The sequence below is a fragment of the Heliconius melpomene genome, chromosome 7, assembly GCF_056956725.1.
Source record: "Heliconius melpomene rosina isolate 202511_hmr_F chromosome 7, ASM5695672v1, whole genome shotgun sequence".
NCBI lineage: Eukaryota > Metazoa > Arthropoda > Insecta > Lepidoptera > Nymphalidae > Heliconius > Heliconius melpomene.
In genome coordinates, this window is record NC_140395.1 from 7,854,486 (window position 1) to 7,866,567 (window position 12,082).

General features: G+C 32.6%; 3 protein-coding genes across 3 annotated transcripts; 1 reads left to right on the forward strand and 2 right to left on the reverse strand.

Annotated features, from left to right (window-relative positions):
- Positions 1–81: 81 nt before the first annotated feature.
- On the reverse strand, positions 82–2,444 carry LOC146537584 (uncharacterized). The gene is made up of 5 exons (XM_085188242.1): positions 2,064–2,444; positions 1,953–1,994; positions 1,236–1,690; positions 741–912; positions 82–478 (listed from the first exon to the last, which is right to left on the reverse strand). Exons 1-5 carry the CDS (start codon positions 2,143–2,145, stop codon positions 243–245), a joined length of 987 nt encoding a protein of 328 aa, XP_085044368.1. The 5' UTR covers positions 2,146–2,444; the 3' UTR covers positions 82–242.
- A 194-nt stretch (positions 2,445–2,638) lies between these two features.
- On the reverse strand, positions 2,639–9,769 carry Su(z)12 (Polycomb protein Su(z)12). The gene is made up of 9 exons (XM_085188088.1): positions 9,481–9,769; positions 9,350–9,396; positions 8,985–9,272; positions 8,684–8,891; positions 7,970–8,205; positions 7,516–7,726; positions 6,804–7,009; positions 5,736–6,010; positions 2,639–5,435 (listed from the first exon to the last, which is right to left on the reverse strand). Exons 1-9 carry the CDS (start codon positions 9,578–9,580, stop codon positions 4,748–4,750), a joined length of 2,259 nt encoding a protein of 752 aa, XP_085044214.1. The 5' UTR covers positions 9,581–9,769; the 3' UTR covers positions 2,639–4,747.
- Positions 9,770–9,930: 161 nt separating this feature from the next.
- Positions 9,931–12,064, forward strand: LOC146537586 (uncharacterized). Its single transcript, XM_085188098.1, has 5 exons — positions 9,931–10,402; positions 10,483–10,730; positions 10,805–10,937; positions 11,240–11,369; positions 11,784–12,064. The coding sequence occupies exons 1-5, from the start codon at positions 10,052–10,054 to the stop codon at positions 11,867–11,869; spliced, it is 948 nt and encodes a 315-aa protein (XP_085044224.1). The 5' UTR covers positions 9,931–10,051; the 3' UTR covers positions 11,870–12,064.
- The last annotated feature ends 18 nt before the right edge of the window (positions 12,065–12,082 follow it).

Genomic DNA, 12,082 nt, shown 5'->3' on the forward strand with positions numbered 1-12,082 from the left:
GATCTGTGATAATTTAATCTTTTAATAAGCTTAAATTATGATGGAATTCAAAGGTCAAATACAATCAAAACCATAACGTCTTAAATGTTTAATTAACCATATAGGTATGTGTTCTATTAAATAAACATGACAAAACATTATTATAATTTAGACATACAAAATTAGTAAATAATAAAAAAAAAAAAATGAATTCTCGTAGTGTACAATAGTGCCAACATTTCAAAGTAATTATCAAAATAAATTTATTTTTGTGTAGGCCAAAGTTCATTATATTTAGTTAAAAATGTTCTTCGCAGTTCAGAGTTTCTAGCTTGCTGGTCCTTTTCTTTGCTCAACGTTTCGATGCTTTGTCCCACACAGAGATCGCCGGTAAAGTGCACGATTACTACTTGGGTGTTAAATGACACATTTTTGTCAGATGCTTGTTTTGTGTAGCTCATTTGTGGTTCAATACTCATCGCGTATGGTAAATCACCTGCTATTATAGACATATGACTGTACATTATTTATATTTTTTACCATACCATACATATATAGTATATTATACCTATATCTTGTATATCTTTGAATATATTCAGAGTAAAACATTTTTCTTAGAAAATTGTTTAAACTTACGAAGACTTCAAGACTTCTGCTAAGAGGTAACCAAGACACTAATAGTTTTCAAGGGAAATATACTTTCAGCTTTCCTACTAGGATACGGTTACTCCGAGAAAATGTATTAAAATATATTATCTAACCTGTGTTATAATCATCAATATCCTGTAAAGACGAATCCCCAGTGCATTCGGGAACGCAACGGCCATCTTTCAAAATGCCGCGCATTGTAGTCAGCTTGCTTATAACGTTCCCCGTACTTTTGTTTATATGATCATGCTTGTGTTTGTCTATATTGCGAAGGAATTTTTTCATCTGAAAAAAATATTATATTAAAGAATTAAAAGGATTGCTTTACTCAGTGCCTATGTATCTATATAAAAATCATGTAACACTAGGTATTTTTTTGGACCCACTTCTTGGCGGTTGGCCTTAAAATTGGAAGACGGATCCGATGACGACACAATATTTTAATAATATGATGCAATATAATGTCCTTTCCAGGACGATAACACAATACTAATAAGCGTGTTTTTTTAATTTTATTGTTTACAAAAGATTTTGTTCTATACTTAGTTCGGGCCAGTACGTATAGTTAAAATAATAGTTATAAAAAGATATACATAATTCAAGCATACAGTTTTGGACATCTTCTTCGGTGGATCTGGATAAGACATTTTGGGTTCGCCGGGGTTACTGCCTGTTACGTAGAGCGTATTTTTCGGAGGTGCATTTAATTCGGAGTGAACAGACGTCTGAGCTTGCATAGCCTCGTCTTGACAGACCGATATTGTACAGGATTTACTGTTTAAAGGCATGTGGCCAGACTTTTGTATATTATCTGCTTTAGGTGGCTTCTTTTTAACATTTCTCTTTCTACGGACTGGTGATTCATCATTTGATACACTTTCTTCCGAAGTTGAAGGGAAGACCTCTTTTACGCTGAGAACTTCGACATTACATTCGTCTAAGTTAGCAATATTGGTGGTGTCTACTTGACATAGATGATCTGTAGAATGGATACTGATGAAGGATTTTTGAACAGTACACTGGGTATCTTCACCAGACGGCGAGAGTTTCTTTGATACAGTCACTGGAAAGAAACTAAATATATAACTAGGTATAATTTGATTGTAGCGTCCAATAATTTATACATTTATAAATGAAATTTTGACATGGTCAGATTTGTAGTTGTTTTACCGTCATTTATATAAAAATCGCATTCGCACAGGAAAATACACATACCTAATAATAATATTGATATTTTATTTAGTTACCAGAAATTAGTATTTTTTTTTTAATTTATAATTTCAATTTAAGTGTATAAAAATGAAATATTGTAAAGTCTCACTTACCAGCATAATTATTGCTTTCGTTTGGAATGTAGCTTAATTCACCTAAAAAAATTGCATTTACTAGTATTTTACTTATTTTTCACGAACTAATACTAAATACATATTTTTTACCTTTATTATCATTGTCGTCGGTCTTCTGCAATTCTAATCTACTTTTATCCGTTATTTTGTTAGCATTCTTTGAATTTGACATATTTAAACAATGAATTTCAGTTAACGATCTCTGTCAAACAGTTTTCATTTTTATTTTGTCTGCAATTTGATTGTTCTTATTTTGCATGTCACAAATATTTTTTTTATCTTTATAAATTATGGAATAGAGACCATACTTAGTCTTATTTAAATTATGCCCAATCTCACTTTAATTTATATCAATTTCATAAGTCTTACTGTAAATACGAGTGGTTCGATTTCCACTCAAGGGAATGATTAGTTTACGTTTCCTCGCTATGTCAACAAGACAAAGCGGAGGTTCCCTCTGAAACTTTGTTATCCAGGTTATAAGGGATACGTTGCTAAGTAAAAATATATAAAGAAAAAATCGTCAACTATTTTTTAGTCAAACATATTCTGAATACTTGCTTGTTTTTCTTACATTTTTTATTATTTCACAAATTGTTCATATTTATTGGTATTGGTACATATATTTAAGATACCAATTCATATTTACGAATGAAACAAAAGTATATTAAAAATAATAATTATATTTCATTTCATAAGTACAAATCATTACAGAAATTACTCAATGTTACAAAAATAACAAAATAGTTTCAATTGTTCCTTGTAATATGGAAATACATTAAACAATTAACGTAAACACACAACTAATACTATTGTAAAAAATCTTGCTAGCAACTAGAGATGGGCGACCATGATCGATAAGAACGAATATCGTAAATACATCACGCCGTATATTCGCTCTCTAAAAAAGAACATAAATTTAGATATGTGTAACAATATTATAAATAACTTAAAATATTAAAACAAAATAATTAAAAATGTTTAAATTTGAATGTCGAAAATGAAGTCATTCATTCTCACAACAAATCGTTCACAATCGCCCATCACTAATAGCAATCGGACATCATTCACTCGAGCACATGATTGAGGATATATTAAGGCAATAGAACTTTGCAGTCTTTTAACGTTGCCATGCAAAAGTGCATATAAATCCCAAAGTTATCTTTGAACTATGTTTTAAGATACCCGCTAGTTTCTTTATTTATAATATTAAATGTATTGTGAATCGTTTTTTATATTGTTTATTGAACTGAGGCGATTCATAAATTACGTCACACGTATATCATGATATTTTAACGTCCTAGCTAGTCACATTTATGAAACCTAAAAAAAAAAATTAAATTGTATTATATTTACTTTGAGATACGACATCATAAAATTGAGGGCTACTCTCGTCTTGTCATACAATGTCCCACTCCATTGACACTAACAAACTCCCTTAACGTGTGACGTAATCAATAGACAGCCCCATAGTAGCAAAAAATATTAGAAATTTCATTTATACATTACGTTGATATTACTATCGAGACTGACTATTAATAAAGCAATTTAAGAAACAGCTCATATAATTGTGTACTTAAGTTTTATTATCATTAAAATAATGACCTATGTAGAGATTAAAAACATTTAAAATGCATGCTAGCTACAGCACATATTTAACTAGCAACTACCATTTTCATACAACAAACCGTCAAATTTCAATTACGAGACAAAATTTCTTTATATTTTTTTTTCAACTTTTAAATTATCATTTTCTTCGTTTCGATGGGTTTAAAATTTGTATATATTCAATACTATATGACCTGGTTTATTTCATACAGGCGCGGTCCTAGGGTCACAGAGGTCATGACCCCCCCCCCAAAATCGTCCATGTTAATTTTAAAATATCCAAAATCTTTTAAATAACTATTAACTAGCAATTTACTGGACACATTATATTAGTGACCCCCCCAAAATTTTAGGTTGCGACCGCGCCTGATTTCATATCACAGTATACAAAAACGTGGGATACCTCCGATCGATAACATCAGCTATCTAGCGAGTCCAAATCCAAAATTCAAATGGCATATAATATCTTCTTCTGCCTGGCAAATGACATATTATAATATATAAGTATATAAATTAAGTATTACTTCATGTTAATAATAAAGGCCGTCATGTCGCAGCGGCTCGCCGTCGGACTGTAAACACGACGGCTGTGGGTTTGATTTCCTGTAGGGGGCATAATTTCACACGCAACGTCTCGGTAATTGTGCGGAAAGGAGTGTCTTGACACTAAGTTCGCGTTGCCTACCCTACTTCTTCTATATGCTGGATAAACCTTGACGCTATAAAAATGATATATATGGCTGGTAAGTAGTCATGGAGTCACTATGAGAAGAGATTATTGCATTTAAAAGATAGCAACATGTGTTTGTTCATATTGTGAGCTTAGTATGAAGTCTTTTCATTCAATCAGTCTATTGAATATTCATTACGCTATTATCGAGTATATTCTTACGTAAATGGAACACAGCGTATAATAAGAGATCCAGGATCGGCAAAAGAAATTACATACATAATTTAGAAAACTTAACTACTGCCGTCCATTTAATGGACAACCTAGAACAATCTAGAATTCTAGAGCTTATACAACGGGCAGTGCCGAAATAATTAACTAGTCATGACAATATCGTGTGATATTACGATGACGATCGCATACGGGAGAGAGATCCTGTAGACAGGTGGAGCCTCATGGAGACCAGTCCTTGAACCGATTAAATACTGAACATTCGCTATACAGAGCTTTTTCTCTCCGATATGGAGGATCGTTTGCGACTCTGGATACTGCCGGAGGACATCTTTCTTTTGTTTTCATTGCTCGGCCCCGGACTAGCTGATTTGTTGAAATTGCTCGCCATTCTATTGGCGTTTTGTAAGTTGGAGGTTTTTCTCCGCACTGACGGGGATGCTTCAGCGTTGTTCAGCTTGGCAGTGGTAGTCGGTTGCTTTTGTTCTATAATCACAGGTTGTTGGTATTTCCCCACCGCGTTCCAATGTTCTCGTTGCGCCTTCAACGACTCTCTCATCTTTTCTTTGGCTTCGGCATTGTCTGCCAGCATTTGGTTGAGCAATTGCACTGTTTGGTACAGCGCCACCGGACTCAGTAGTCCGAAGTCGTGCAGTGAACACATGTGTAGTATGAAGTTCCTATATAAATTTTTCTCCAGCAGCTCCTTGCCCTTCATCTGTAGGAACATTTGACAGGCGAGCGGTATTTGGCAGTCACCTACGTAGTTATATTTCATTACGTGCAAGTTCCACATTTTCATGAGCTCCTTCTCTCCCTCGTTGACGTCCGTGAACTCGTCAATCATCATCATCGTCTTCTGTTGCAGCCATAACGGGTCTGTCTCGCTTTCTGAGTCGATGTCCAGTTCATTAGGGTATACAGGTAGACAAGTGATAGTATGGTGATATAACCTGGAAAATGTTAATTGGAATTAAGTGAAATATTTTTAGTATTTTTAAAGGTTAATCTAAACATTTTTAAATTGTTTTCACCAATATTGTTATTTCCAACACAATATTCAAAGTCCATTATGTATTATTCCTCATGAAGTACAGTCTCTGCGAATCTAGCACATCACTTTTCTCCAGCTCTAAGCTATTTTTTGCTTTATCAGATCGTAGAAAAAAAAAATAAAATAAAAAAATCGCTTGAGGTAGTAACACAAATGTTTTTCAATAGGCAAGTTATATGTTGATTTGTTTAGCCAGTACCTATTGTGCCCGGTGAGGTAGGGCCTTTGCGCGTCAAGCACGTCGCTGTCCTCCAGCTCGAGGAACTCGGCCAAGCTGTGTCGTTGCGGGCGGCGGCGCGCGCGCGGGCGCCACACTAGTAGATGCGTGAGGCAGGCGCGGCGCGTGGGGCCCGCGCGCGGACCGCCCGCACCCCCCCTCCCCGCCGCCGCAATCAGGTCGTGCGGCGAGCCCGTGTACGACCCGTCGTACAACTCGTTGATGGACACGTCCACGCGCGCGCCGCCCGGGATCGGCTGTCGGCAACGAACATCATCATAATATCATTATGTTGTGTTTTAATAGAATAAAGTAGATTAAGAAATTAAAACAAAAAGCGAAGTAACAGTAACAAATTAGAAATGCGATTTTTATATATATTTTAAATATTTTATATTATATTATAATATTTTAAAATTAGACATACAAACAGAACACAACGCCACGTTTTACTTAATTTTCCCCACTGGATCAGAAAATAAAAATAATTTAAATTTCTGTTCTAGTTTTCTCTTTCATTTTCTGATCTAGAAGGAAAATTATAAAATCACTTTGTTGTCCGTCCGTCTGTCTATGTCTGTGGTGAACGATACTTAAAATAAAAATTATTAATCAATAAATAATTATTATGGCTTGTGACACAATTTTTACGTTTATAAAATTTATAACCGTACAAAAAATAAACTGTAATACATGTTGCATAAATAAATATATTATACTGCAGCAATGTTGTGAAAGACACCATGATCACAGTGAAGTACTTTGGTGATAATTGTAATTGTAGTTTTTGAGTTAATGGTCATCGAGTTAGTCTGTGGAACGTTTTGACGCGCACAGATTAAACTGTGACTAACCTAACCCAGCGCGTGCGGACAAAACAGAAAATTTGGCGCCACGTAGCTTCGCTCAGCTCCACCCACCGTGCACAGCATGTTAATGTTATACATTATTTAGTTTTTTTTTAAATATGCTATGTGGACCAAATATAGTGTCGATTTGTCAGCCATCTGTATATACATATATTATAAATAAATATTTTAAAAAACTCACAAAATAAGTGAAATTGAATCTTGAATGGCACAATTTTAAGTGTTTGAGCAAGGAATACAAAGTCCCGCAGTCCAACGAGCACCATGGACAGTGTAAATCATCACAAGCCTCCGTTTGCTGCCTCGAATTGTTATTGTATAGAAATTGATATATTATTTGTTGTCTTTTTGATTCACCTTCATTTGTTTCTTGTTTTAATTTTTCACCTGAAGTATGAGAATAGAAGAGATTTTAAAATATTGCACAAAAAAAATCACAATCAGGGCACAGTAAGCCTATTATGACACAGTGTGACTTTACCATGCCAAAGGAGTAAAATGAAATAATAAATACGGAGATGGTGCACCTGTACATTAAGATATAGTGTTGCTGTGCCATGTTGTCCATTTTTTTATGTTTAAATACATATCCAGAACATATAAGTGTAGACAAATAATTTACACATTTTTTTGGCATACATACATTTATACCGATATGCAAAAAAGACAAATTATTTCAGATGAAAGCCAGTCGGGGAGCAGGGGCACAAAGTGTGACTGTAAACGCCACTGGTTATGGACTTGATCCCCACTCGAGGAAATAAAATATTTATTTAGTATGTATTTCCATTTCTTCACTCTGGTATCGAGGCAAACAACGGAGTTGAGTTTTGTTTAAATTATTTTAAGTATAAATAATAAGATAAACAAAAATAAGTTTATTTAATACATACCATTTTTAATTTCACTAGTAGAACACTTTTGGGTAGAAAGTTTATCTTTAACTGAACTGGATTCTTTTTTAACACCATTTGTATCCTGATATAGTTTGGGCCTGTTAACTAAACCATTTGTGGGCTCTTGACTCCAACTTAGCTTTAACTTTAATAATGGCCTCACTTTAAATATATTAAAAGGATTTGTTTCCGAATGGAGATCATTTTCCTGAAAAAAATATAATAATAATGTATAAAGCTTGTATAACTATATAATTCTCCTTGTTTTTTGTCTTTAGATATCTCTAATCATCGCTGTAAATGAAATTTTGATTGTATTTTCTCATATGCATTGTTGTTCCATTACATTTTCAAAAGTTTATATTATTGTAATATTTTTCTGTCCTTAGAGTGAAAATACATTTAAAAAATGATAAAAGTATACTAGGTGATCATAATAAAATGAACTTACATTTGGTATAGTCTCCCACTGAGCCATTAAAGCTTTGTGTGGAGATCTAGCTATAGTAGCACTGCGTCCACCAGGAGTGACATCATGTAAGACTAAATCATATTCACCATTCGTAAGTAAACAACGATTGTGTTTGTCATACACTATCAATTCACTGCCATACAATTTACTCCATTTGCAATCAGTACTTGATGAATTTAAATCAGTGGATGATTTAAGACGTTTTGTTAAAGGTTCTATAATAAGAATGTTTAAATGTTAAAACTTGTATAGCATTTCTATTTTACTTGCACATTTTATAATATATTCACATTTATATCACAATAATATTACAAACCAAAATCATTTATTTACTAATCTAAATTACTTTATTATTATTTTAAAAACAATATCTATACATAGAAAGATAAAGTTTGAGCCAATTCAATAAAACAGTTATTTTATAGCAATTTACTTTAACATAATATGTAGCTTCTATTTATTTATGAATCTATTATAGAGATTAGCAAGAATAAATAAAGACAAACATTTGAAAAATCACTACTTTGGATTCTATTACATTGGTAATTGCCCTCAATAACAGTTACTCAATAACTTTTTTATATATCTTCAGGAGACAGTGGACAGCTGAATTTTCCATATACAGAGAGTGATTAGTTATATTATATTTTTATCATATGTATTGATGGTGCTTCATTTTGTGTCTTTACTTACCATCATTTTCCCCATTAGTAATTTCTGTAGAACTAGCACCATTGGTATTAGCTGAGGCGTTTGTGACGGTTACTCTTAACATCAACATGTAAGACTTGACATTAGGGCCTTGGGAGGGACTAAATGTGTCACTAGAGATACTGACTGCTGATGCCATAGCTGGAGGCTCAGATGTTGAGGGGTTTAGAGGTACAGAACAGCTTCCAACCTATCATTTAAATTATTAATAAGTGTAATTTAGAAAGACAAAATTATAATCATCAGTGTCAACACTTGTTTATTATTAACAGATTATACTTACTGATACTTCAACAATAGCAGATGAGCTTTCTTTCCTTTTCTTGTGACAAATTTTTAATAATAATGTTTCAACTTTGACTTGAAAATCTCTAGGGTCTTCCAAGCTTTTATCATAAAAGCCCAAAAATGTTAAAGTCATATAACCACCTAAACTATTAGGTTGTAATTCAGTACTCTTTTTTAAAGTTATTTTTTCCAATAAGCAATCTACTTTAAACCCAATACGAGTTTTATTACTCCTAGACATTCTGCGTTTCATATAGGACAATGTCCTGTTAAGAAAAATTGGCTGCAAACAAAAACACTCCATAAAACAATTGTTCATAGACCATTTACACTGTAAATAATTTAAAGTTGAATACGAACCGATAACATATTACGCGTCCGTAAAAATCTATATATCTGTGTAGGCTCTGAAATAAGACAGATATTTAAATATAATGTCCAAATTATACATAAGAGAATGCAACTTATCATCACTCACTATCGCGACTTACTTTCGAATGCTTGTAAAAATAACTCATGGTCAGCCTGTAAGTGGTCTATTTTTGAGTTTTTATTTGTTTCACTATCTTTTTCACGCTTCTTTGGAGGCATTTTAGGCTTTACCTAACTAACTTAGTACTGAAACCGCCAAGTTCATCAGTTCGTTGACTTGACAGCGTCAGGTCAAGTCATAGACAAATTCACTTAGGTTTTGTGCTTGTACGCTGATGCTATTTTGAGCATATACATCTGTCATATTATAGATAGCGCGTACTTTTAGCAGTTGAAAATCAATAAAATACAATAGATATATTGTTACTCACCGTATTTTTTTTAATTGTAAAATTTTGTTGAAACCGTTACACAATAAACTATTAGTATAGTAATAAATATGAACATTATATTACTAGTTTAAGGTAAAAAAAAATTAAAGACGCGTAAATCCATAGATCAGGCAGGCTTATGTGAAGTCAAATAATAATTGTCAATTTATTTTGACATTTATACAAATATAGGTATTAGGTAGTTTTGTAAAATGCTCTTATTTCTATGAAATTTTACAAATAAGGAAATAATGACACTATGCAAAAAGTTACTAGAGAAAAGAAAATTTTACAAAGAAAACTAAAATGGATTCAGTACCGGGCAATTCAAAAAGGCTTAGATCCAGCATTAATTAGACACTATTTTTGTGTTAATAATAAAGAAAAATCATTATTTATAGGTTTAAATACCGCGATAATAACAGTAGTATTAGTATTTATATTAGGAACTATAACTAGTTTCGCAGTGGAATATTTAATAAGTGCAAGATGTTTGTTACCTATTAATCACTTGGTGTGGGAAGCGACGCGGCCGCTTGCCGATTGTAACTATTGTGCGAACGTTACGAAACCTATTATACTACAGAACATCACACGCCAAAATTTTAGGGTACGATATTTTTACTAGAGCACTCCTTGGCACAACGATTTTAAATTTATAACTTTAATTTTTGTTCTGTTTATGTACAGAAGTATGCATATTCTTCAAAGCCAATAATAGTAAAAAGTGCTGTAAAACACTGGAGAGCGACCAGAGAATTAAATTTTTATATATTTAAAAGACTGTATGAAGAAACTCTTGGTAGCTATGAGAGCTTGGAAGAAGGCTGTCAATTTCTTAACTTCAAGACAAATATTTTTACACTGAAACAGGTATTTGAGATGCCTGATGCTCGAATAAACAATGATCCTGGGCAAGAGCCCTGGTATGTAGGATGGTTAGTATTTGAAACATAAACTATTGAGATTGTAACTTTATTAAATTTCAGTTAATATTTTTTCATTATTCTAGGGGAAACTGTCATCCTAACATTCTAGCAAATATTCGACAGTACTACAGTATTCCTGAATTTCTGCCAGAAGATGCAGAATATCCTGCAACTGAAAATATATTCTTTGGATATGAAATAGGAGCTGTCATGCATGTAGGTTAAATATATTATTTTTTACTAAATGTTAAAAAAAAGCTTCAGTTTTTCCTGTATGTATAATGGACAAGGGGCACTTAATGTGAACACTCCATTCCCCACTCATGAAACATTACACCTTGAGTGGTGGAACTCTATATCATATTAGTTTACAGAGCAGGTAAATAAAAATAAATACAATAATTGCAGCAATTGTTGATCAAAACCACTCTCATATTTCATATGCTACAATGGCTTTAACTTACTAAATAATATACCTTAATATATAATGTATGATTATCCCCTTAATGCATTTTCAGTTAGACTATATACCCCGATTAATGTGGCAAGGGCAAGTTAAGGGTAAAAAGATATGGACTGTAATTCCTGTCCCAGAATGTGAACAAATATGTCAGAAGATTCAGTATTATGTGGAACCAGGAGATATTGGTAATATTTTTTGTCTGACATAATATGACTATCAATAGCATTCCAAGTTGACATCCACATGCTTGTGCTCCTACACCACTACAGCCTCAAATGTGTGAAGTGTAGAGTTAATATCATTAGAATTCATTAATTGCTAGTTGTATTATTATTTTAACAAGAGCCACTGTTGAGTTTGTTGCCGGCTCTTTTTCAGAAGAGCTGTTTTGCGAACCAATGCTAGCTACATGTTAATTGGACAATTCAAAAATACTTGCGTAACTCTATTTAAATAATTAATCATTTTGAAATTAACTTTTTTGTGAAAAATAGTTGCTTAAAAAACTTTTTATTAAAAGTACAATTTAAAAAGCAGTATATGTATATTATATAAATATTAAAATAAGATTTGTAAGAACTAGTACTTTTCTGTTGCAGTTCTATTGGACACACGTCTTTGGTACCATGCAACAACTATTCCAAAAGGCCAGTTTTCTTTGACAGTGCAATCTGAATATGGTTGATTATATTATTTTCACCAGTGCTTCAATTTCAGTATTACTTACATATCGAGATGCCAAAGTTTATTATTTCTCTGTATACATTTTTTTAAAGTGCCATTTTATTATATTGTATGACTATTTACATCTAGCTTTAAGGACTATAATTATAATTTTTTTGTCATATTTATTTGTGATTAAATTTTTTTACACCACTAAGATGTTGCATTTTGAAAT

What these genes read in the sequence shown, in the direction of transcription:
- LOC146537584 (XM_085188242.1), bottom strand. Translation starts at nt 2,145, where the DNA reads ATGTCAAATTCAAAGAATGCTAACAAAATAACGGATAAAAGTAGATTA. An exon ending in CGACGACAATGATAATAAAG is followed by an intron (nt 1,995 to 2,063) that starts GTAAAAAATATG and finishes CAATTTTTTTAG; the next exon opens with GTGAATTAAGCTACATTCCA. An exon ending in CGAAGAAGATGTCCAAAACT is followed by an intron (nt 913 to 1,235) that starts GTATGCTTGAAT and finishes TATTTTTTTCAG; the next exon opens with ATGAAAAAATTCCTTCGCAA.
- LOC146537586 (XM_085188098.1), top strand. Translation starts at nt 10,052, where the DNA reads ATGCAAAAAGTTACTAGAGAAAAGAAAATTTTACAAAGAAAACTAAAA. An exon ending in TCACACGCCAAAATTTTAGG is followed by an intron (nt 10,403 to 10,482) that starts GTACGATATTTT and finishes GTTTATGTACAG; the next exon opens with AAGTATGCATATTCTTCAAA. An exon ending in AAATAGGAGCTGTCATGCAT is followed by an intron (nt 10,938 to 11,239) that starts GTAGGTTAAATA and finishes ATGCATTTTCAG; the next exon opens with TTAGACTATATACCCCGATT.